This window comes from Drosophila novamexicana, unplaced genomic scaffold, assembly GCF_003285875.2.
Source record: "Drosophila novamexicana strain 15010-1031.04,08,12 unplaced genomic scaffold, DnovRS2.1 tig00001361-arrow-arrow-pilon, whole genome shotgun sequence".
NCBI lineage: Eukaryota > Metazoa > Arthropoda > Insecta > Diptera > Drosophilidae > Drosophila > Drosophila novamexicana.
In genome coordinates, this window is record NW_020824852.1 from 621367 (window position 1) to 644594 (window position 23228).

Consider the following 23228-nt stretch of genomic DNA (forward strand, 5'->3'; position numbering starts at 1 on the left):
CACTGCAGCAGCAGCAGCCGCAGCAGCGACGACGTCGACAGCAGCAACAACTGCATCTGCAGCGGCAGCGGCTAGAATCTTAGATGCGCAGCACTCGCTGGCTGTATAAATAGCCGAGAGTGCGCCCAGTTGGAAATTAGTTAGTGCACAGCAGCAGCAGCAACAGCAGCAGCAACAACAGCAACAATAACAACATCAGCAACATTAGCAACATCAGCAGCAGCAGCAACAATAACAACAGCACCCACAAAAGATGCAATCGATACGTCGTTTGGTTCTGTTTGGACTTTTGGCCGTGCTGAGCGTCTGCGCCTTTGCCAAGCCCCATGGCTGGAGCAGCAGCGGTGGCGGCGGCAGCGGCTGGTCATCGGGAGGCGGCTCCTCCGGCTGGTCTAGTGGCGGCGGCGGCGGCTGGAAAAACGGAGGCGGTGGCGGTGGCAGTGGCTGGTCATCGGGTGGCAGCTCCTCTGCCTGGCCCAGCAAAATAAGCATCAGCGCTTGGCCTTCCAGCGGCGGCGGAGGCAGCGGTGGTGGTTGGTCCTCGGGCGGTAGCGGATGGAAGAGTGGCGCCGGTGGCGGCGGTGGCAGCGGTTGGCCCAGCGGCGGCAGCAGCAGCTCTGCCTGGAAAGTGAGCTCCGGCGGCGGCGGCGGCGGCCTGGGCACTAGCTGGTCCAGCGCATTGTCAAGCCTTTCCGGCTGGAAATCTCAAGCATTGTCGAGTCTGAGCAGCGGCTGGAAATCAGGCGGCGGCGGCAGTGGTGGCGGCTGGAAGTCAGGCGGCGGCGGCGGTGGTGCCTGGAAGAGCGGCGGCGGCGGCGGTGGCTGGAAGAGCGGCGGCGGCGGAGGTGGCTGGAAGAGCGGAGGTGGCAGCGGCGGCGGCGGCGGCAGTGGCTGGACGAGCGGAGGTGGCGGCGGCGGCGGTTGGTCCTCCGCCGGTTCCAGCAGCGGCTGGAGCTGGTAGAACCCTCTCGATAACGGAACATTGAGGCGACATTAGCAACCAACTGCAACTGTACATAACAAAAAATAACTATCTCTTATGCTATAACATATCCATTTTTTTTTTTTTAATTTTTTAATCTGCCAATAAACATTTAAAACAATGTAAACTTTCAAGCGGGAATTTTTGGAACTACAGAATTACTCTTAAGATGAACAGTGTCGCACTAAAGCATCCAAGCCAGCTGGCTCCAAGCTCCTAGCTGGGTGTGGAGAAAACAATAACTGAGCCTTGTAGCTTATGATTAAACGAAAAATTTCAGGACAAAACTATCAACGGAAATATCAGCAGCAACTATGGCCTTCTACTAAAAGTTTACAGCATACATCCAGCTACTTACCTGGCGTTCAAATCTGGATCAGGATGTTGTTCAGTTACCTCAATGACCATGTCACCTAGATAGCTCAGCCATCAAACACTGCTATGTTAGTTAACCAAAAGAGACAAGTCAGCTTCAGCCCTGGTAAATTATTCCGGCTGAAACAGCTGGAGAAGTCGAGATTTTCCATTTACTCTTCATCTGAATATGGCAACGCAATATGAATCCTTGGAGTCATAGAAGCTATGCTGCGCTAGCCTATTTGGTTAGTTCAGAGATTGTCCAAAGCATGACATTTCCTTGCCTTACGACACTATCCTCAGATAATATCATTCCTAGCCACTGAGTATAATTTCTTATAATAATAATAATAATATACCAAAGCACAGCTAGCTGGTATATTCCGGCTTTAGTTTTATGCTTAACATTTTTGAGCTTAATTTTCAACCTATTTTCCAGTCAGTCAAGCAATTTTAGATACATATGAATATGTGCATTTGAAAGTCTTGATAAGCTCGAGCTATGTTGGAATTCCCTAGGAGTACCCTTCTGGCTAAGAGAAACGTCAGCAGCTTTAGCAAAATGAACGTTTATTTATTAGTACAATTAAAAATAGAGAAGAAGGAAAAGACTTGAGAAACTTTGGGTGTAACTAGTTGGGTAAGCGAACAAAAAAATTAAAAAAAAAAAAGATATAGCACTTGTGGGAAATGCCTCTAGCTCTATATCTATGCCGTGGAACACATGTCAGCCGCAGGAGTAGCCGGAGTATTAACATTTCGTTTCGTCTTGCAGTTCTCGTTGTGTGTGGTTCGGGAGTTGAGTGTTTGGTTTGGTTGGATGGTTGGTTGGTTGTTTTTACCAGCCGCCACCACCGTGCTTGCCACCGCCTCCACCGCCGCCGCCGTGCTTGCCGCCGCCGCCTCCATAGCCTCCGCCGCCGCCACCGCCGCCGCCGCCGTGCTTGCCACCGCCGTTACCGCCTTGCCAGGAGACGGAGCTGCCGCGATTGCCGGCCAGGGATTTGCCGCCGCCGCCACCACCGCCGTATCCACCGCCACCGCCGCCGCCGCCATTCTTTTGCCAGCCGCCCTGTCCGCCACCGCCGCCGCCGCCGCCGTTCTTTTGCCAGCCTCCCTGGCCGCCGCCGCCGCCGTGTCCACCGCCACCACCATAGCCACCACCACCGCCGCCTCCGCCCAGGAGTCCGGCCGAGGCAATGGCAAACATGAGTCCGCACAGGAATACGACGAGCAGAGCGTAGCGCATGTTGAACTGGAGTATCCTTTGATTGATGAACTGCTTAACGGTTGACTGTTGCCTGTTGACTGTTGAGTGCTGCTGTTGGTGCTGTTAGAACCTTAGCTCCACTGATGCCATTAGCAGGGCCAGCGCAGCGCTTTTATAGCGCAGCTGCCACGGAACAGACTGAACTCCAGCTGAGTCATGGTGCACCCAAACACCGATTGGGCATGAAATTGAAGCAGTGCGCGATTTGTGCGGGGGCGACACGCCATTTTCAGCGACGCACCCAAAGGCTACTCGGAAGGCTGAGAGAATCGCAAGGCAAGTGGCTGTCGAAGCCAACGCGCTGTGCAGCCACTCAAGTGCGCGGCACACGCGGCGCATACGCAACGTTTATGCTGGGAATATTGCGCATACGCCACCGGATTCGCACCGAGAACGCCAACCATCGCGCTGGAAGCACTTGTAAACTGCTGAGCCATAGCGATGTCATTAATTACAAGCATTTTGCGGCAACACTTTTTGCCAGCAGCTCACAATTTGTCTTACAATTTACAATTTAAATTCTGTAATTTTTCAGTTTTTGTTTTCTGCATAATTAATTGCAGTTTTTTTTTGTTTCATTTGGGTAATCGCATGCAATGCAAGTGCCAGACAAATGTGTGTGCTGCACGACTCAAACACACGCGCATTCGACGGGGTTCAATGTCAATTACTGCGCAAACACACAACACACAAACAACAAACGGCAAACGCAAAACCCAAACTCAAACTCCAAGTCAAACCCAAACAGATGAGATGCCTGTTCAAGTGAATTACTTACCATATATTGCATCAACTTGTCCACTTGCTGTTGCATTCAACGCGTGCTGCAACTGCAACACTGCGGCGGATCCCAAAGCCACAAATAACCACACAGACAGGTCCACAAGACGACCTCAGCCAAATGAGCAAAAAATATGCTAGGCATCTGCTGCACACTGAACGCAGAACGCACAACGCTGTTCTCAGGTGTTTCCTTTAAGCCTGCAGATCATATCTATTTACATTTATATATGTATATAAAATTATCTTCAGTGTCGACTTAATAAAATCAGAACGAAGAGCACAGTCTTTTTAAATTAGTCAGCTTGAACTTAATTAAATAAACCTAATAAAATAAACATATCAGCGAGTATATTAACTTTTCCCGATTTGCAGTCTATTGTTATTTAGAATTCAAATACTGAAATAATAGCTTTAATCGGGATTTGAACCGAACCCATTGGAGCCTTAATCCAATTTTCTTTGCTTTAAAAATACATATTTTCTATGTTTATAAAACAAAAATGTTGATTAGAATTTTTGGCTCCAAGCAATACATTTATCTAACCATACTTGGTAGATGTCAATTTTGGAGAGAGATCGAATCTAGCCCGAAATTTCTATATAAAAATATTTATGGCATGCAATATTTTCAGTAGAACGGGCAAACATAAACTTAGAGTATAATTGTATCAGTAAAATTTAAAAATTGAAAAAAGAGAACTAATCTATTTATTAGAATATATTTTTATATTTTATCAAAGACGCTGTCTGTAGATACAAAGGAATATGTTGGAGGTGGAATAGGTTGTTCGGCGCGGATTATTTCGATTAGCTAGTATTGCATAACACGCATGACTTGTGTCTCTGTACAGCACTGTTAAAGTGGGATAACAGCAGAGGCTGTCATCGAGTGTGGCTCCTGTGTGACTGACAGAAATCTTGAGAGACAGCACACGGGCGGAGACGCACTACACTCTCAAGTTTATTTAAAAGGCAAGTCAGTTACATAAAAGAAAGCAATATAGACGCTGATAGTTAAACCCCTTTTATATATATGTATATATATATTTGAGATATATTGCGCATTTTAAAAAATGCCATCTGGTGCCACTGTGCCACTTGCAAGAAACTGTGAGACGATGAGTAAACGAACGTTCCACTAGCATTGTGAATGCATAAGGTAATAGCAATAATTACGGCGTCAAGTTAGCATATTAATTGTTATGGGCCATAATTCAAATATGCATTTATGTGAATTTCGAGATCAACGAGAACACAAAACCACCTCAAGTTCGGCTAACAGCTGCCCCCATCCCTTTCGGCTGGAACAGCTTGTTCTACGCCTCGATCTGCTTAGCGTTCCCAGGCAGACGAAGACGCTGGGGCTGGCTGCGGGGCGAACACAAAAACTTCAAGATGTTTCATCTATGTAAATCGTTGTAGTTTTTAATTGTTCTTGACTATGAAATGAATTATGGCAAACTGAAACGTGGCTGGCGAATGCTCGTCAATCATCTTTCAACGATCCGGCGATGCATTCAAACAGAAATCATGCGATTTGTTGCTTAATTTACAATTTGCAATTTGTATTTGTTTAAAAAAAAAATATTTGTTTATAAAAATGGGAAGAAAAAAAAACTGTCTTACATATACGTAATATAATATCAAAAATCAATAAATTCAAATCGAAAACGAAAACGAGAGGTCCCAGAGTTGCCAGCGTTGCTTACTACCAGCCGCTGCTGCCCCAGCCATTGTTGCCACTGGACCAGCCGCTTCTGCCGAGGCTCTGGCCAGACCATCCTCCACCGTTGCTCCAGCCGCTGCTGCCACCGCTCCAGCCTCCTCCATTGTTCCAGCCGCCGCCGCCGCTGCCAATTTTGATTACCTTAATTATCTTGGGCTGGGAGGACCAGCCGCTGTTCCAGCCGCTGCTGCTGCTGATGCTGCTGCCCCAAGGATTTGAGCTCCAGCCGCTGCTGCTGCTGCTGCCCCAAGGATTTGAGCTCCAGCCGCTGCTGCTGCTGCTGCCCCAAGGATTCGAGCTCCAGCCGCTGTTGCCGCCGATCCAACCGCTACTGCGTATCAGTCCCGCCGAGCTGCAGGCAAACAGAGCGCTGAGTACTATGAAGAATTTCATCCTGGAATCTCTGTTGATATGGTAGCTGGGCTTGACTGCTCCTGTGTGTGGTGGGTGTGTGTTTTGAAGTGTGGCAATTGAATGATCTGAAAATGTACGCAGCGTACGCTATTTATCTAGATTTGCATAGCATCAAATCAGTGTAAAGCAGGGGAGCGGCTGAGCAACTGAGCGGCTCATCAAGTCAAGAATCCACAAAATAAATCGTACTGACTGCTGGTGGGGGTTGCCCTGGCCTGGTCTTGGTCTTGGTCTTGGTCAGCTGATAAATAAACCAGCTGCGCACATATAGAAAGACGAACGAGGTAATTGCAGTTTATTAAACCACTTTGAGCGTCCGATTCTTGACCAGGGTCAACTACTTTACAGCACTTTACGACCGAACACGGCAACAACAACAACAGCAGCAGCAGCAGCAACAGCAGTAGCGGCATCTGCAGAAACTCATCACAGTCCCCGTGGCCCATGGGGCCCAGTTCATGTTGCCAAATTGCACATAACTCTTACGCTTGATGGATCATTTCCTCGCCAAGCTGCTGTCTGCTGTCTGCTGGCTGCTGGCGGAAACAACGAGCAGCTCTGCTCGCTTAAGCCTAATCCGCAATATGCCGACAGAAGCTCGCAGCGGGTGACTCATTTGTCATGTTGGCAGCTCAGCCAGGTGAAGGGGCCCGCCAACTGCAACCACAAAACCGCTGCGGCTCACACAGTAACCACCAAGTCAGAGCGAACACAGCCCAAAAATGCAATCCGTGATTTCAGCTTAAGATATGCAACAGTTGTCATCCTTTAAGATCATATCAATGGATACAAACTATGTGAGAGAAATATTGATATTCATATTTCTATGAGTCCCAATCCAGTCAAGTGTAAATATAAATTCTTAGTTTGTATTTTTACTTTTTATTTTTTTCAGTGTCGGCAACTCGTTCTTAATCATCTTTTAAGTAGTGCTAATGAACAGGATATGTTCCTTCGCATTTCAACATTCTCTTGGCTCATTGTTGTTGACCTCGCCCGTTCGATACACCAGTTCGCATATCTGATCGCAAGTGTTGGGCTTCACTGTACTCTGGCGCCTAGACGCTTGTTGCAATCTGTGTGGCGGCCTCTATTCCACAGATGTCAGTGAATTGTTTTTCTACTTACGTGTGTTTCTTTTTTGCATTTTGGTTTTTTTCTTTTTTTTTTTATCGCATAGGCATTATAAACAAAAATTAATTGAATTGTCAACGCTTAACATGCAAATTATATTTGGGGGCCAATGGACCAAGATCAGGCCATGTGAACACCAACAAAAAAAAAAAAAAAAACAGCTTACAAATGTATGTGTACATAGAATTAAATATGAGTAGGTGTATTAGATAAAAAAAAAAATTACTTTGGAGCCGATTAGTTGCGATTCTATCGGCTTATCGCAGTCACAAAATTGTTAACGAGTTTCGAAATTCCTTAAGTCTAAATTAGTTTGTAAGTAATATTGGTTGCCTCGCAAAAGCAGCTTTGAATTCATATTTTGACATCAAATAACTTTAGAGGCAATCAAAAATGGAATATGGGCGGGATTCGGTTGCACTTTGAATCTTAGCTCGAGTTGCCTCTATTTTTGGCCGCAGATGCCGCAACGTTCGAGCCGAGCTGTACGTGGCCCAGACGATTGTTTGCCATAGGGCTTGTTGCCATTGACCTCCAGGAAGTAGTTGCCCTTTATGTTGTGCGGCACGGCATAGCCCATCGGCTGTTGCTCGCCAGTGCAGAGATCTTCGCGCAGCCGCTTGAGCGAGCTGCAGCGTGTGGCCAAGAAGTTGCGCTCGTTGCCCGGATAAACGGACTCCTCATAGTATTCCCAGGCGCGATCGTGCGCACAGGTCACCGACAAACAGCCCACGGGCAGGGGCTCCAGGCCGCCCGGATAAAAGTCCACATCGCCCATGGGATCGCGCTTGCCCAGCACGCCCGGATTGCTATGTATGACATCGATGAAGTGCGCATCGCCGCGCTGCAGGCCCGACAGAACTTCGCCCTCATTGAAACACGGCTTGGCCGGGTCCAATCCGGTTATGCGCGGCAATGTTTTGCCCGTGAACTGCTGCAGATAGCGCCCTGCCGCGCCCACAATGTGCGCACCCAAACTGTGACCAATCAGATGTATATTTTCCACCTTGACCACATCCAGCAGCTTGACCAGGCCCCGAGCAATATTCTCGCCAATCTCGTCCGTGTTGAAAGCCGACCATGTGTACAGGGTATCCACGAATCTGGCCACATCCACAGCCTGCATTATAATATTTCAGATTTGCCATTTAAAAAGTTTGCTATTCTTCTCAATGATGATGCAATAATAAAAGATAGCTCTCATTCCGGCTATTTGAATCTAACATCTAAGCTCGTAAGTTACATTTTCAGAGAATTTTATAGTGTATGCGACCTTAAAATTTAGTTAATTTTAGTTTGCTGAATATAGAATTGTTTTCTTCTGATTGAAATATTGGAAGTTCAAAGGCTATCGGGAAACGCGTCATAAGTATTCCTTGGCATTGATTGTTCTGATGGCTCGACCTTGTCACATTGTTGATAAGAACTAAAACGCTTTAGTTTAAGGCAACAATCAAAAGTGATTAGATGGAAAACTAAACTAAGCAATAAATGTGCATAATTAAAGGTGTTGACTATAGACTATTAGAATGGGAAAAAATGTGTATCTGATCATTTGATCAACATTGTTGCGTCTAACTACAAACTAATGACTACAGATTCATGCCAACCAATACTTCAAGTATTCTATGGGCTTAAGCTCAAGTTTTGCCTTAAATAAGTTTGTCAACGATTTTGTGTTTTCACTTCAACAGATTTATATACCCTGTTTCAATTTGTAGCACTCATGATTTCGTACGCCCCCTTGTTTTACCCTGTTCCCAAAGTGAAAAAGACTATATTCAAGCCTGTTCATTAGTCTCAAACTTGTATACTGTGTTGCCAGAATTAAAAGAGGGTATATTCGTTTTGTACAGCATTCATGCGGCTGTCCGCCTCTGCATGTTAATACAATTTTAACAACTTTTAAAGTCAAGCAATCCAAATGTGAAATATCTAATAGTGTATTTTATTGGCCAAACCTACCTGGGGGTGGCTTATAGCATAATGCACAGACCTAGCAGTTTTATAGCTAGACACTCTAGCGGAATATCAAGTTTCTAAATTTACCTCAGCCCGCAAAATCGATTGATCCTCAAGTCACAGTTTTAGGGTCCCTTATTTAGGTTAACATTTTGGGAAACAGCCAGCTCATAAGCAAGAATACTCGTTATGAGCTGTGAGCAGAATATCGAGCAGTCGCCTACACCCGTTCGACTGCTGCCTACATATAAAGAGAAATTCCCAAAGAGAGATCAAATTGGGGTGGTGCTCCTAGAATATATTTGCCCAGCCGACTTTCTCTTCCGTTTCGCGTTTGTCTTAAACAGAGTATGCTGTAATCAAAACTCACCACAAAGTTAACATCGCCGCGACAGTTGTAGGCCTGGGCCAATTGCTCAATGGTATCCGAATCATTGACGGTAGTTGTCCAGCCAGTGGCAAGAATGACAACACCTTTCTTTGGGTCGAATTGGGGGCTGTGCCACATGGCTTCCGCTTCGAGGAGCGGAAAGTTTGTCTTGTTGCAGGCGGTGCGCAACTGGAAGTTCATTTGCTTAATGTCTGGCGTGTACCTCGACCTGATCTTGTTGGAGCTAAGCGCCTGCGAGCCTGTAAGAAGCCGTAGTCTCATGGCTGGAGATTAGTTTTCCTCTGGTACTCACACAAATAGTTGATGGAGCTGGAGGCAAACTCAAAGGGATAGCCGGCAATCAGATTTTTGCTACCCTCGAGCAGGCCCTGCGGCGTGGGCAGCATCTTCGGATCGATAATGGTGGACCCAACGCTCCGCAGTGAGCCAACCACATCGGGCACCGTCCACTCGATGCCGTGGCCCAGCGCAGCCAGCAGCAGCAGCAGCAGCAGGTGCAGCAGACAGTGCTTCAGATTCAGATTTGGGCTTTCCATTCTAGACGACAGTTGCGAGCGCAGTGAATGCCGAAAATTGTGCGGAACGAATATTTATAGGCCCGTTTGTTGCAGGCGCCCACACACACACACACATACAGAGAGAATATGGAGAGAGTGAGTGCGAGCAGTACACCACATACACACACGGAGAGAGTGAATGGGAAGAGTGCGGTACGAGTAAACAACAATTCAAGTCGTGTGACCATATAGATGTATTTCATTCGCATCACAGTAATCAGATAAGGTGCACTTGTCTCTTAATTAGATTCAATAGTAACATTCACTCGCACACTCGCCACTTGCCACTCGCCTTAGGCTGCACTTCCCCTGTCGAAATGCATTTAATTTAAATACAAATTGTTTTAAATCTCAATCCGAATCGAAGCAGTTGTCGCTCTCTGGTTAACCGACGACGAGCTCCCAGCGAACTTATGAAATATATCGAAAATATGCCCCTCATATTCCTGTATTGCAATTCTTAACTGAATTCATTTTCAATCAGAACTGTTCCTCTTAGTATAAAGTCTATAGCATACTCATTCACCTCGACTCGTCTCGAGTGTTCAAATCTGAAATAATACGCTGATTGCGAATAAACAAAAGTGACAAAATATCAGAGCTTTTACGAGAGTGGGCAACCTTCGCGACAATATCGTTGTTACTCCACAATCGCTAGGGTATATGCTTTATTATGCGCTATCTACGAGTATCCCATATTAATGGGGGTATTCCGCATCTATTACTATGCTGCAGACGTACGACCGCCGCCTCATTTGGAGTGCCCCGAACACAGACGTCACAAAGAACCGGTTGACATCAGCGCCCTCCCGAATTCCCGAAAGCTGATGAGCATAAAGAGCCCAGCCTAAAGTTCTAGTCAGAGTTCAGTAAATAAATTTAAAAAATTGTTAAGCTCAAGTGCTTTGCAAATCTGTTAAAGTTGGGCGCAGTATTTGAATTCAAATTGAACTTTTATTTTAATAGGCGACATATGAGTAATTATGGCAGGGTATTCGTTCGTTTGGGTTGCAAAACATTTGCATGATCTGGTGTTTCCCATTGCTAAGTGCTTGAAATCAAAACGAATTATCAAAAATTTATGTATGATATGCAATTGACGGGTTCCATTTGATCTCGCTTATATTAACATCTGTCGATTTATTTGTTTCTATTTCTGGTTATGCAGCAAATAATGTTAAAAACACAATCACAACGTTTAATTGGACTTACAATCTAAATCCCTTTGACCGACTGTAAAGTCGCAACTAATTGAACTGAAATTGAAATTTTGTATTTTGATGCTTAACTAATATTTAACTTATAAGTATATATTAATATACAGCAAATTAATATATTTTATTTTAATTAAACATTTTGATTTGATCAACTTTTGTGTGCGTGGTCGTGTCCTTAGAAAGGATCTTGAAGGACTGACTACAGTCTTGTGTATAAGAAATTTCTAGTTAGAAGGCGGCATTCGAGTTCAAATGGATAGAGGAGCAGACAGACGGACAGCACTTTAATACACTCTTTTTCCCTTATGAGTCGAGTCCTCTTAAACCCTCAACTATTCTATATTATTTTAAATAGAGCTCATAAATCTATTTAGTGAACATCTACGTTTCGCATGAAAACATAATACCTTTGTGTTAAATATTATTTAGGTATTTTCAGGTCCCGTGTCCCAAATATACTTTATGCCATAACCTAAGCAAGTGTAAATAAACTGAAAAATAGTTTTGCGAAGGTCAGAGCGCACTTCTTATTATTTCCAGGTAGCAATATAAAATAGCCTAAAATTACTTTGAGCTAGCTTCTAAATAGTTACATTTCTTTAATAAATTACAGAACATTTTAAAAACAATATTCAGATAATGTGCACCTTTTTTGTTTAATATTCATTCATTTGGTTATCGCTTATAGTTGGATACATATGGAAAAAAAAAAGAGAGAACAAAATTATATATTTTAAAATGCTTTAGACACCTTTACGACTCAGCATCGCAAGTGCCGCAAGTGCTTTGGGCGGACGTAAAGGTCTCCGGGTTGGCATGCGTGCCATAGGGCTCAGCTGCATTTGCATCCACATAGAACGTGCCCAGATCGGTGGCCGCATAACCCATTATGGCTGGGTTGGTGTTGCTGCAGGTTCTGCCTGTCCATAGATCCACATAGTTTTCACAGCGTCTGCCCAAAAAGTTACCCGTATTAGTTGGATACACAGACTCCACGTAATAATCAACGGCGCGCTGATGCGAGCAGCTCGCTGCGTTCACACCCGAGCAGCCGCTCTTGAGTTGGGCCAAGCCCTGCACAAAGAAGCTGCCGTCGCCAGTGCTATCGGCAGTGCCGGCAATGCCCGGATTGGAGAGTATGGTGTCCACATATTTGGCGTCGCCGCTGCGCACGCCCGTCAGCTCGTTGCCATCGTAGAAACACGGATTCGCCGGATCCAGGCCGGTGACGCGCGTCAGCATCGATCCGCCCGTTAACAACTTGTAGTTGCGACCCGTAGAGCCTGCTATCTGGGCGCCCAAGCTGTGACCTATCACGTGCACGCTCGTCTCCACATATTCGCGATCCAGCTGAAGCAGCGCCTGGGCCACATAGAGCCCAATGGCCTCCGTGTTGAGCGCCGACCAACTGTACAGGGTAGTTATAAAGTTGGCTGCATCCAGCACCTGTCCAAGGGTATTTACATAATTTTAAAATCTAGAACGGTTTTCTTTGTGAGCTCAAGCTTCAGCTAGTTCGGCGGTATCTTGCAATATTTTCAGTAGAACAGTAGACAAGTCTTGCTATGAGCCAAAACCTGAGCTTAGGAATATGTATGTGAGACCAGGCTACCAAACAGGCAGGGAATACAAGTCGAACCAGCGACTTCTATTCACTGGGCTTGCAACTAAATCTTCAAAATAATTGCCTAATGCAGGTCGCTTACAATTTGGACGTAATTCGATCGGAGTATTATGGGAAACCAATCAAAAGGTAAACAATGAACTTTTATATGAACGAAATTTCGCAAAAAGTTAAAATTTTAACTTATGAGCTGGTTCATTTTTGAATTGAAGATACATCTACTTAATCTACTGAAGAACCGGTTCATTTTTGAATCGAAAGAAAGTATTTCTACCTAAAGATCATTATAAAGAGCATTGCTTACGAAGTTTACTTTTGACTACTTTTCGTTCTTATTCAAAGCAAAAGAACAGCCTTGAAATTGAACCAGTTCATTTAGCAGTTCACACAAAAAGATGAACTCACCACAAAGTTGGAGTCATTGCGACAGGCATATGCCTTGGCCACAGGCCCGCTGTTCGAGCGATCGATGGTTGAGCCCCAGCCGGTAATGAAGATGACTGTGGGTCTGTCCTGATGGAAGCCCGTCGTATTCCAGAGCTCCCTGGCCTGGGTGAGTGGTATGCTAACATTGGTGCAGGCATCAGGACGCAGCTGGAAGCTCATGAGCGACATATCTGGTATGATTTTCGGCTGCACCAGGCCCAGATCCATGATGGTGCTGCAGATGTACGTAAGTGTTGAGATGCTGATATCCAGCGGCAGTCCGAATACCAAGCCGCGCAGCTGATTCTGCAGCTGGTTCAGCTGCAAGCGCAGGGCCGCCGGACTCCTTCTGGCCGCACCAGTTGCATTCTGCCCACTAGCCACGCCCAGCGTGACGAGCAGCGGTAATAACCAAGCCAAGGGCGTCATTCTGTTAGGGGACGACTGTTGTTAGCTACGCCAGCGGCACACCCTTTTATAGCCCTTGACAATGGGTCAAGCGATTATGTTAATATTTATCAATGCCACACAACAGCCCTCAGTCTCTGGTCTTCTGCATGAGAATTTCGCTTAATCAGCTGCTCCAGTTACAATGGGCACACATCTCGTGCCCAGCTGTTTAATAGCCAGCCCAACACAAATCTAATTGTCTAAACGCTTGCCCAACGCTCCGCAATCAGCGATCCCCGATACCCGATCAACGATCACCGATCAGCGATCAGTTCACTCCCAGCTCAGCTACTGGCCCATTGCTGCAACTCATTGTGGGTGCTCCCGACTTGGCCAAAGAAAAAACAAATTATAATAAAGGCAGCAACGAACAAGAAGCAAGTAAAAGTGCTTAAGTCGGGAGTGCTCGACCAGACGACACCCTCCAACCAGAGGCGAACTGGTGTTATAAACACTCTAGCTGCCTTCAATACATGCATCTATATACATATGTATATATACACAAGCACACCGGCACGCTTGCTTCCACTTGGCTCTACTCCACAGGACATGCACTCTTAAATATATCGTTGCTTATTGTCCGATCCTCATTATAGTTCCAGGACTTAAGGGTGGCAGGCAAATATATATGTATATATATTTATGTGTAATATAGTTATATAGTTTTTTTCAATTTAAGGTGGAAAGGAGGTTGGTATTAAAAAAGTGAGAGATTCGAAATCTGTGTACACTTTATTAAATGAAGTATCTACTTAAACTAAAATCTATCAGTTTCGATTAAAAGCTTGTACTGTGCATGGTACGCGATCAGCGGACGGACAGGCGACAGATAAACGGACAGAAGGTCAGTACTGATCGTCGTACTGATTATGAATATGTATATATACATATATATACTTGCTGCTGCTGCCTGTTACGTACACTTGCACAAAAATGTCATACCCTTTTCTTCAGCTTAGGGTATAAAATTGAAGTATTTGCGTTAGGAAATGCTTCCAACGAAATGCGAATTAATAACAAAGTAACTCATTGGCGGCGGTTGCTACTGTTGTTGCAGTGCTTGTGGGTGTACGCGCAGCAATCAGTAGCAACAACAGCAAGAGCGACAGCGACAACAACAACGACAACTGCAATAACAACAACCACAACAACTTATTACATTGGTAATTTGTGTGCGCAAAAATTTTGTGGGGCGCCCCACTGCCCCGCTTGACTTGCTGCTATTATAATTGTTGCTGTTGCTGCTGCTGTTGCTGTTGTGACTAGTTGTTGCTGCTGTTGCTGGCACGCTAGCAGCAACAGCCGCTGGCCGCACTGGCAACGGTAAGTGGTTGCTTGTAGCTGTAACACTGGCAACGTGTCAAAAGATTTGATGAATAAAGGTGCAAGCTAATTATAACACTCACCATGTATTCACTTGTATTCACTTGTATTCGCTTCACCTAATTTAAGCAGCCAGCGAGTGTTTTGTGCATTGCAATTTCGTGAGTCTCGATTACCGGCATATTAAAAGTAAATTATTTACATATAATTTATTTGAATTAATAACTATTATTCACTATGTATTTATAACACCTTATGCGCATACAATTCTTATTCATATAGTTCAAAGTGCTTTTTAATAACGAGAAATGTTTTGCAATAATTTATTTTAATTTTATGAGTACACCAAATCATATTCTGTTTGTGTGTGCGCTCTAAAAACATTTGATTTGAATAAAGAGTAAACAAAACATGAAATATGATTCATATTCATATCGGATTAAAGGGAATCTATATCAGTTATTCGAGCATCCACCAGCATTCAATGGTTTATGATATCGCACTTTTCCACATTTATAATTTACTAATTGCTGCGTAAGGGTTTTGTATAGAAGAGAATATATATTTAAAGAGGGAGGCAGAGATTGGGCAATATTGTCCTCAGTCTCATGTCTGGGACATTGAAATAAAAATATTGCCAGCTGGCTTACATTTTGTTCTAATCTGTTTTCATTTAAAATAATAGTGATAATAATAATAATGATAACAAAACATTTTAAGTCTATTCTTGCACAGGCTACACACAATATTCAAATAAAAAAAACTCAAATACTAATAATTCGCACATTTTCTTTGGCAATGGCAAATTGTTTGCCAGCCACATTAAAGATAAAGAGTACAAAGATACATATGTATATGTATCTGTGGCCATGCATGTGTATCTGTTATTTCTGCCATTGTGACTTCTGCAATCTTTGAGATACATGTGGCAAGTGAGCGCGCATTGTTGGGAGTATTCAACTAACGTTTAGGCTCGCGGTGTGTCTGTGTTGTTGTTGTTTTGGTTGTTGCAATTGCATTTGTATGTGTGTGTGTGTCTGTGTGCGACTGCATTTTGGTCGCTCTGCTAACGCTTTTAATTGCCACCCCAAAGGTAGTTGTTGCCGCCGCTCGAATGCGTGGCATTTGGTATTTGCACAGGTTGCATCACAAGCACATCGAATACTCTTACTTTTCCATATATTTCTTGGACTCACGCTCAGCATGGCTCGAGCTACCCTCGTCACTGGCATTGCTGTATAGCTATTTTACGCTCTTGGCCATCCGTTTCCGTTTTGTTGATCAACTCAATTAGCTGCCACTTGGCGTGTGAGTGCGAGTTGGTCGTGTGCAGGCTTGTGGTTGCTGCTGCTGCGGCTGCTTCCGCATCGATGGTGCCTTGAAAAGATCAGCATAGACAGCAGGCAAAAAGAAAAATAAAGACGATGATTCGATTATGCAAGCCAGCGCGCCTGTGCGGCTGCGCGCCTGCATAGAACTGGGGCCAGCCGCAAATATTACGTATACGCACATTGCAACAGCTGCTGCGGTGGCGTTGAGGTTGGTGTCGGCGCCTCCTATAATTGCGGCTATTCAATGGTCAGCCGGCTGGCTTGGCTTGGCTTGGCTTGGCTTAGCTTGGCTTGGCTCAATTGCTGGCCGGCTGGGTGAGCTGCCCGAGCCGACTGCGCTGGCCGCGTTGTCCGCGCTGGCGTATACGTAATCTGCACAATAAGTGCACAAAATTATCAGCTGCAGCTAAGCGGCCGCCTCGTTGCCACCGTCGACGTCGTCGTCATCGTCATCGTCGGCAGATGTCCATTGCAACATGGATGGCCCAGCCAAGCCAAACAAAAGCATAGCTCAATATTGTTGCTGTTGCTGTTGTTGTTCATGTTATTGTTGTTGTTGCTGCAGCTGGCAAATGCAGGAAAATGTGTGCCAAAAGCTAGCGTATAAATGCCAGAGCTCTTGCCGAAAAGAAAATAGTTGACTTGCACCATTTCGCCGCGTCGGTAACCACAAACACAAAAGCTTCAGACAATCCACAGTCAACATGTTCAACTGGCGTCTTAAACTGATCCTCTTGCTGGCCCAGGCACTGAGCGGTCAGGCGGGCTACATTGGCGGCGAGCTGGCAGCTGGCGTCCATTCGGCTGGACTGCTGGGCAGCTATGCGGGTGCCTTGAGCGGCGGCGAGGCATTGGCCAAGCTGGATCTGGGCGCCAGTAGTGTCCATGCGGATCATGAGCAGCTGGGCGCCCTGGGTGAGCACTTGAGTGAGCACAGTTTTCCGGCGGACTATGGCAGCAGCGATGCGGGCGTCGAATATGCCGAGGCTAGCGAACATCATGAACACCACTACGAGCCGGAACCGGAGCTGGAGCTGGACCTGGAGCAACATCATGACGAGCAGCCGGTGCCCGGCATTGATCACGGCAAGGGCGCCTTCAGCTACAGTACGCTCTACGAGTTCAAGGATAGGCAGGAGCACGAGCAACACCAGCTGGAACACCAGCTAGAGGAGCAGCACATCGAGCAGCAGCTCGAGCTGGAACATCAGCAGCATGTGCTCGAGCACCAGCTCGATTCGCACTAAGCCTGTGATAGATAGACGCCGTTTCTACTAGCTAAATTTTTTTTTTTCCACCCAATATATATATACATATATCTTTTTTTTTCAATAAATCAGCTAAGTTTGTCATATGTGTATGTGTGCGTATCCTGGTCATCCTGTCTAGCGCCCATGGGACTGTACACGTTGCGGACTGTGCGCCTGAAAGTCCAGATTATCGCTGACAGTAAGACGCGGTTCCGCTCCATGAAGGTATGGGTGGAAGGAGCCGCCGCTGCCGCCTGAGAGCTCCAAATGCGTTAGTTCATCGGGCACCAGCTGCAGCACGGCGGAGCTGATGTGCATTATCGGGCCATAGTCTGTGGACATGTGTAACAAACACAAATGAGAATTTATTACGATTCGTGCGTTGCGCATACGCACCATTGCCCAGGTGCTGGCCATCGCTGCCTATTCGCTGCGGCGATTGCTGCTGCTGCTGCGGCTTCTGGTGGGGCAGGGCTTCGCCTGACGCCAGCGCCAGCAATAGAAGCATTCGCATCAAGTAACCGCCACGCTTACACATGGTGTCCACAGGCAACTGTCAGCCAAAGAAAATCAAATGTTATTTATATGTTTGCTCAGCGGATGTGTCGCGTCTTGGCTGAACGCCCATTGGGGTCCCAGCGTTGACATCTTCTGTCTGCACCAGCCCCCCAACGCTCGCGAACGCTGATCAGCTCGTGAGAATTCCAGATACTAGCTTACAAGTGGCTGCCTAACAAACATGCCAATAACAAATCGCTTGAAAGCCAATAACAAAGGTCGAGTGACAATCAAAATATAGAATATACGACTGACAAATGCCCTGGATGGAGTACGATTGGCAACGTAAAATACCAGAAAAAATTAGAATCTTAATTATATATAAAACACGAAAACAGCGCCATCTTCGACATGCCGAAGATCAAATACCCTTATGGCCATACAAAAGCTTTATTTCCGGCCAAATAGTCGCATAGGAGGCATATTAAATAGAATATATGGTATAGTTTAGTATGACGACTTTATAAATATCATGCATTTTAATAGTACATTAAATATTTATTGTGGTTGCTATAAAGTATTATAGGATAATTAATAAAACATGCCCAAGCAAGGCTGCAATCCAGAAGAAATTTAAATTTATATTCTTAATATGAACTGAACCTTGAATCAAGGTTCCAGTTACCCAAAAAATGGGTGAACCCCAAAGCAAACAGTACTACTTTCTCTTTCAAATATGATACAAAATAAAAATTACTTTTGTGTGCATAAGAAATATGCCAAAATTGTTTAGTGGATGACAATTTTGGGTATAGATCAAATTTAGCCCGCAATTTCTATATGAAAATATTTACGGCTTGCAATATTTTCAGTAGAACGGGCAGATGTAAATTAAAAAATGAATTTAATTAACACACAAATCAAATTAAATAAACAAAAATTAAATTAATTCGTTAAAAAAAGTTTGACTTCTGTTTGATATAAATATTTTTGTAGACATGTTTAATACTTTCCCATATTATTATTATCATAGAAGTAAAGCTCTTCAAAGATGATTAAAAAGGACAACTTATTGGAAAGTTGAGTACTCCTTGAGCCAGCTGTCCAGCTCATTAAAATGTTTTTGTATACATTTCAAGTTTTCATACTCACTTCGATTCTAATACACATAGGCACGTATATTTCTAAAAATTTTCAATATTCTGATTTTGGAAAACCAAAAAAAAAGAGAAAAATTCTCGAATTATTCAAGCGGTATGTAGAGAATAATTGCCGCAGTCCGTTCCTATTTCAAATATGCCTTCACCCGCATGCAGCACAAACGATGGAGAACATTAAGAGTAGCGATGCCCGTGGATCTAGTGCGTCCGTTTAAGTGTCAATTCGTGCAATCCTGGCTCCAGTGCGATAGCAATGCTGCCGTTCGTAACCCCAATATGCATCGTATTTAGCCACTGAAGCGTTTACCGAACATGGCAAACTTTAAACAAAATATAATCGTTTTTAAAATTGATGGACGTGAGTGAACGTTAAAACACACTCAACAAAATTTGTAATTGCAATATACTGTTTAACCATTCCAATCTGCTATGTATAATATTTTGCGCGAATAGTTGTAACAGGCAAAAGAAAACATTCGCGATTCCCTTATCAGGAAGCTCTGGCTATATCCGTCCGTTTGGAATAACGCATTGATCTCAGAGACTAGCCAGATACTTGAAATTATATATGATCGTTTCTGTTTACGATATCTCTCATTTGCATGACATTGTTCAATATCGATACATATCGATTTATGAAATTCGATACTATCGATATATGCCAGCTCCGAGACATGGCTTTTAAAACAACTCAAAAAGTACCAGAGCTATCTATACTAAGCTTGGTATGTAGATTCGAGAATATCATACATATTAAAACTATTTCACTTTTTGGAAACTTCCCACATTTCCTCCTAAGCTAAACTAAGTTTTAAAGCTAGAGCCATGTGATTTGGTATATAAAAACATTTGTAAAAGTAACTTATTTTTAAAGCTGAAGCATCATAATCATCGTATCATATCCTGATCGATAAATATCGATGCTGGATTTGGATTAATTTTCCATCGCATATCATATATTGTTAATATATTTCCTTATCGATAAATATTGATCTTATAACAAGATATTTCAAATACATTTTTTATATTTGTTACCGGAGCCTTTCGTATATTCGTCCAGACACCGCATATCATATATTGCTTATATCTTGTTCAATTGCTCGGATTTCAACAGGCTAGAAAAATAATTCAACTTTGACGTTTCAATTTTATTTATAGACATTGCCATGATCTATGTCGAAATGGCACTAGGCACGGCCCGCAACTGTCCCATTCAGCTGGACGTCATTGTCATTGGCAGCTTGGCAGCTTAGTTAGCATCCGCAGTTGATCACATTTAGCAGTTAGGTGATAAATTGTCTGATATGTTTAAAGTGTTGTCTATACGTATGTAGAACACCGCGAGCTCGCCCATGGCCCAAAGACCAAAAAATAAAAAAACCCCGAAATAACAAAAAAAAAACCCCGGAAAAAAAAAAGAAAAATCATCTTGGGAGACAACGGCTGTGATTCAAGTTCTCGATTATATAACCATATAAGGTCAAAACAATTTGCGGCTATTTGAAAAGCGTTCATTGAGGATATTACACAATAAGCTGACTTTTTATTCTGGCCAAAAAAAAACAGCATTGGATCGAATACAGGAAAACAAACAAATTGGGAGAAAAAGTATGCGACGTTTGTATTTAAAACTAAACAAAAAAAAAAAACAAAAAGTTATAAACAGTTGAGTAAGTTTAGGTGCACAGATCGTTGGCTAGATAGTTTAACAAGTCCGTTTGGGAGGGAGATTGGGGAAGGAGAGTTTAGGGATTGCCGCCAAGCTTAGCAGCCGGCCGCCAGTTTCTCCCAGATGCCGCCGCTCTTCCAGCCGCCATTGTTGTAGCCGGAGCCAGCGTTCTGCCAGCCATCGTTGCTGTAGGCTCCTGCCGATGCACCAGCGTTGCTCCAGCTGGAGACTGCAGGCGCGGGTGCGCCATAGACTGGGCTGGGCACACGGTTGATGCCGCTGTTGTCCTCATCGACAATTACCTTGATGGTCTTCACGTACTGCTGGGGTGCGGGCACACGCACCACGGGCTGCGGCGCGGGTACCGAGTAGGTAATTGGAGCGGGCGCCGGCGCTGGCAGCACACGCACCACGGGCTGCGGTGCGGGCACTGAGTAGGTAATTGGAGCGGGCTGGGGTGCGGGCACTGAGTAGGAAATCGGAGCGGGCTGTGGTGCGGGCACCGAGTAGGTAACTGGCGCTGGTGCCGCGTATGTAACTGGAACTGGAGCTGGTGCCGGTGCGCTGTAGGTCACAGCAGGAGCCTGAGAAACGGCGCTGGAGTAACTGCCCGCATTGGCATAGCTGCTGCTGCCGCCATAGCCGCCGCCATAACCGCCGCCATAGCCGCCACCGTAGCCGCCACCGTAGCCGCCGCTGGAACGAGCAAAGCTCTGGGGCTGCTCCACCACTTTGATGACCTTGATGACCTGCTCGTTGCCGCCGCCGTAGCCACCGCCATATCCGCCGCCATAGCCGCCACCATAGCCGCCGCCGTAGCTGCTGGCGCTGCTGCTGCCGCTGCTGCTATAGCCGCCGCCATAGTTGTTGTACACCGGACGGCTGGGCTGTGTGTAGTAGCCCTGGTTGTAGCCACCCGAGTAGCCGCCGCTGCCATAGCCGCCACCGCCATAGCCGCCGCCGCCGCCGCCGCTGCCGCCACCGCCGCTAATGGCCCTGAGCAAAGCCAACTTGGCGCCCAGGAAGGCTTGGGCGGGCGTGCCGAGCGCCAGCAGGGCAACAGCAATACAAGCGAAGAGCTTCATCTTCAATGGAATGCGCACTATTGGGGGGGTTGCGTCTACTGCCTGGACTAGACAAAACTCAACTGATGTCCCCAGATGGCGATACGCACAAATTTATAGGCCAACGCCAGCAGCCGGCGTCGCGACTGAGTCGCTGTCCCTTACCTCAAGCTGGCTATTGTGTGCGTGTGTGTGTGTGTAGTTCTAATAATACAAATCTTATGCTTTACGCTGGACCCGATCGGCAGACGACGTCAACGTCGGCAGCAGCAGCCAGAGCAGCGACACTTTGGAGCTCATCAAGCTGTTTGCTTAATTCATAAATAGTTACTTATGGGCCACACCAAAGCGGCAAAAACTAAGGCGCGTCCCCAGCTAACTGGCTATCCATACAATCATTCATCCAGCCAGCCATCCATCCATCCATCCATATAGCTATCTCTATGTATGTAACTATATTAGCTATCCAGCTATCTGTCTCTGTGTCTGTCTGACTGTCTGTCAACTCAACTACTTAACCATAAACTGAGATATTTTCTCACCTCTCTGCGCAAATAAACTTGGTTTGCCGTCAGCCGTCAAAACGATTCGCAAGAAGCGCAGGTAATTCCCAAAATGCCATTACACTGAAAGAAATAAGCGACATTAAAATGCATCTATATATAGATATTATCTAACTTTTTTAAGCTTAAAATAGATATTTAATATGTATCAATACATAAAATAATAATGCATTCTATAGGGCAACTAGAATAAACCCAAAAGCAAATTTATTATTATCTATATATATATATTTTTTAGATTGCAGTGTACTTTCTGGGTTCGATTCCTGATAGAGATTGATAGCATTAAAAGTATGTACAATATGCTTAAGAGCTTTTGCAAGTTGAAAACTTTCTTTTGTCAATTTTTCTTATTTTCTTTAAATTGTATTTACTTTGTTCTAGTAATTAATAATTTCATATTTTTTTCTGCTTTTTTTCTAACGAAAATAACAAAGTTTGATCAACCCTCAAATCATTTTTTCTATTCATTTTTAATACAAATTTATTTTGTTTTTTTATATGAGCAATAAACGTTTTATTTGCATTTCACGCTTGATTAGGATTTTCCCCTGGCACCCAATTGCAAGCAATATAAATATATATGTTCGTATGTATATTTTTGAGCAGTGCACACATGTATCCACATACATACCCGTACACACTCGTCTATATCTCTGTGCGTTGTGTATACAGAGGAGCCCGCACTCATGCTCACGCTCATATTGCCGTTCATTTAGGCTAGATCTTGGGCCTGGCTGCACGTAGCTGCCGCTTTGGCTTCAGCTCGGGTTTTGGCTATGGCTCTGGCTAAATTGTGACTCTTTGTGCTAACCGAGCGAGCAGAACGCTGTGCAAACAGATCCCAAGTCAACTGAAAGTTAAGTCAGGTCTCAAATGTAAGCCACGTTCGCATCTCATAAAGGGCGCGCTTGGCTCTACCATGGACCCGGGCCTAAGGCCCATTAGTTACGTTCAGCTGGCGGCTCGTTTTTGGCCAAAACGTGTATGCAAATCGATTGGCATAACAATTTTACAACAGATGCCGCTGGGTTCTATGCGACTCGTGCAACATTTTCATAACTTTAACAAGCTTCA

At 44.8% G+C, this 23228-nt stretch overlaps 7 protein-coding genes across 8 annotated transcripts; 2 read left to right on the forward strand and 5 right to left on the reverse strand.

Annotated features, from left to right (window-relative positions):
• The first annotated feature begins 179 nt into the window (after positions 1–179).
• On the forward strand, positions 180–1311 carry LOC115767275 (loricrin). Its single transcript, XM_030711506.1, has 2 exons — positions 180–789; positions 1263–1311. Exons 1-2 carry the CDS (start codon positions 254–256, stop codon positions 1309–1311), a joined length of 585 nt encoding a protein of 194 aa, XP_030567366.1. The 5' UTR covers positions 180–253.
• Positions 1312–2119: 808 nt separating this feature from the next.
• Positions 2120–2671, reverse strand: LOC115767307 (ctenidin-1). 2 transcript variants are annotated; one of them, XM_030711545.1, is made up of 2 exons: positions 2360–2671; positions 2120–2302 (listed from the first exon to the last, which is right to left on the reverse strand). In XM_030711545.1, the coding sequence occupies exons 1-2, from the start codon at positions 2586–2588 to the stop codon at positions 2178–2180; spliced, it is 354 nt and encodes a 117-aa protein (XP_030567405.1). In that variant the 5' UTR covers positions 2589–2671; the 3' UTR covers positions 2120–2177. The 2 variants fall into 2 exon arrangements, with proteins under 2 accessions (XP_030567405.1, XP_030567404.1); XM_030711544.1 differs by having other exon boundaries at positions 2120–2671.
• Positions 2672–5014: 2343 nt separating this feature from the next.
• Positions 5015–5511, reverse strand: LOC115767317 (protein FAM98B). The gene is made up of 2 exons (XM_030711557.1): positions 5454–5511; positions 5015–5354 (listed from the first exon to the last, which is right to left on the reverse strand). Exons 1-2 carry the CDS (start codon positions 5509–5511, stop codon positions 5101–5103), a joined length of 312 nt encoding a protein of 103 aa, XP_030567417.1. The 3' UTR covers positions 5015–5100.
• Positions 5512–6741: 1230 nt separating this feature from the next.
• Positions 6742–9558, reverse strand: LOC115767315 (vitellogenin-1). The gene is made up of 3 exons (XM_030711555.1): positions 9312–9558; positions 8999–9258; positions 6742–7786 (listed from the first exon to the last, which is right to left on the reverse strand). The coding sequence occupies exons 1-3, from the start codon at positions 9553–9555 to the stop codon at positions 7112–7114; spliced, it is 1179 nt and encodes a 392-aa protein (XP_030567415.1). The 5' UTR covers positions 9556–9558; the 3' UTR covers positions 6742–7111.
• A 1782-nt stretch (positions 9559–11340) lies between these two features.
• Positions 11341–13279, reverse strand: LOC115767316 (vitellogenin-1). The gene is made up of 2 exons (XM_030711556.1): positions 12823–13279; positions 11341–12239 (listed from the first exon to the last, which is right to left on the reverse strand). The coding sequence occupies exons 1-2, from the start codon at positions 13270–13272 to the stop codon at positions 11547–11549; spliced, it is 1143 nt and encodes a 380-aa protein (XP_030567416.1). The 5' UTR covers positions 13273–13279; the 3' UTR covers positions 11341–11546.
• Positions 13280–16651: 3372 nt separating this feature from the next.
• Positions 16652–17194, forward strand: LOC115767276. Its single transcript, XM_030711507.1, has one exon. The coding sequence runs from the start codon at positions 16652–16654 to the stop codon at positions 17192–17194; it is 543 nt and encodes a 180-aa protein (XP_030567367.1).
• Positions 17195–20486: 3292 nt separating this feature from the next.
• Positions 20487–22214, reverse strand: LOC115767306 (serine, glycine and glutamine-rich protein). The gene has a single exon (XM_030711543.1). It carries the CDS (start codon positions 21607–21609, stop codon positions 20620–20622), a length of 990 nt encoding a protein of 329 aa, XP_030567403.1. The 5' UTR covers positions 21610–22214; the 3' UTR covers positions 20487–20619.
• Between the last annotated feature and the right edge of the window lie 1014 nt (positions 22215–23228).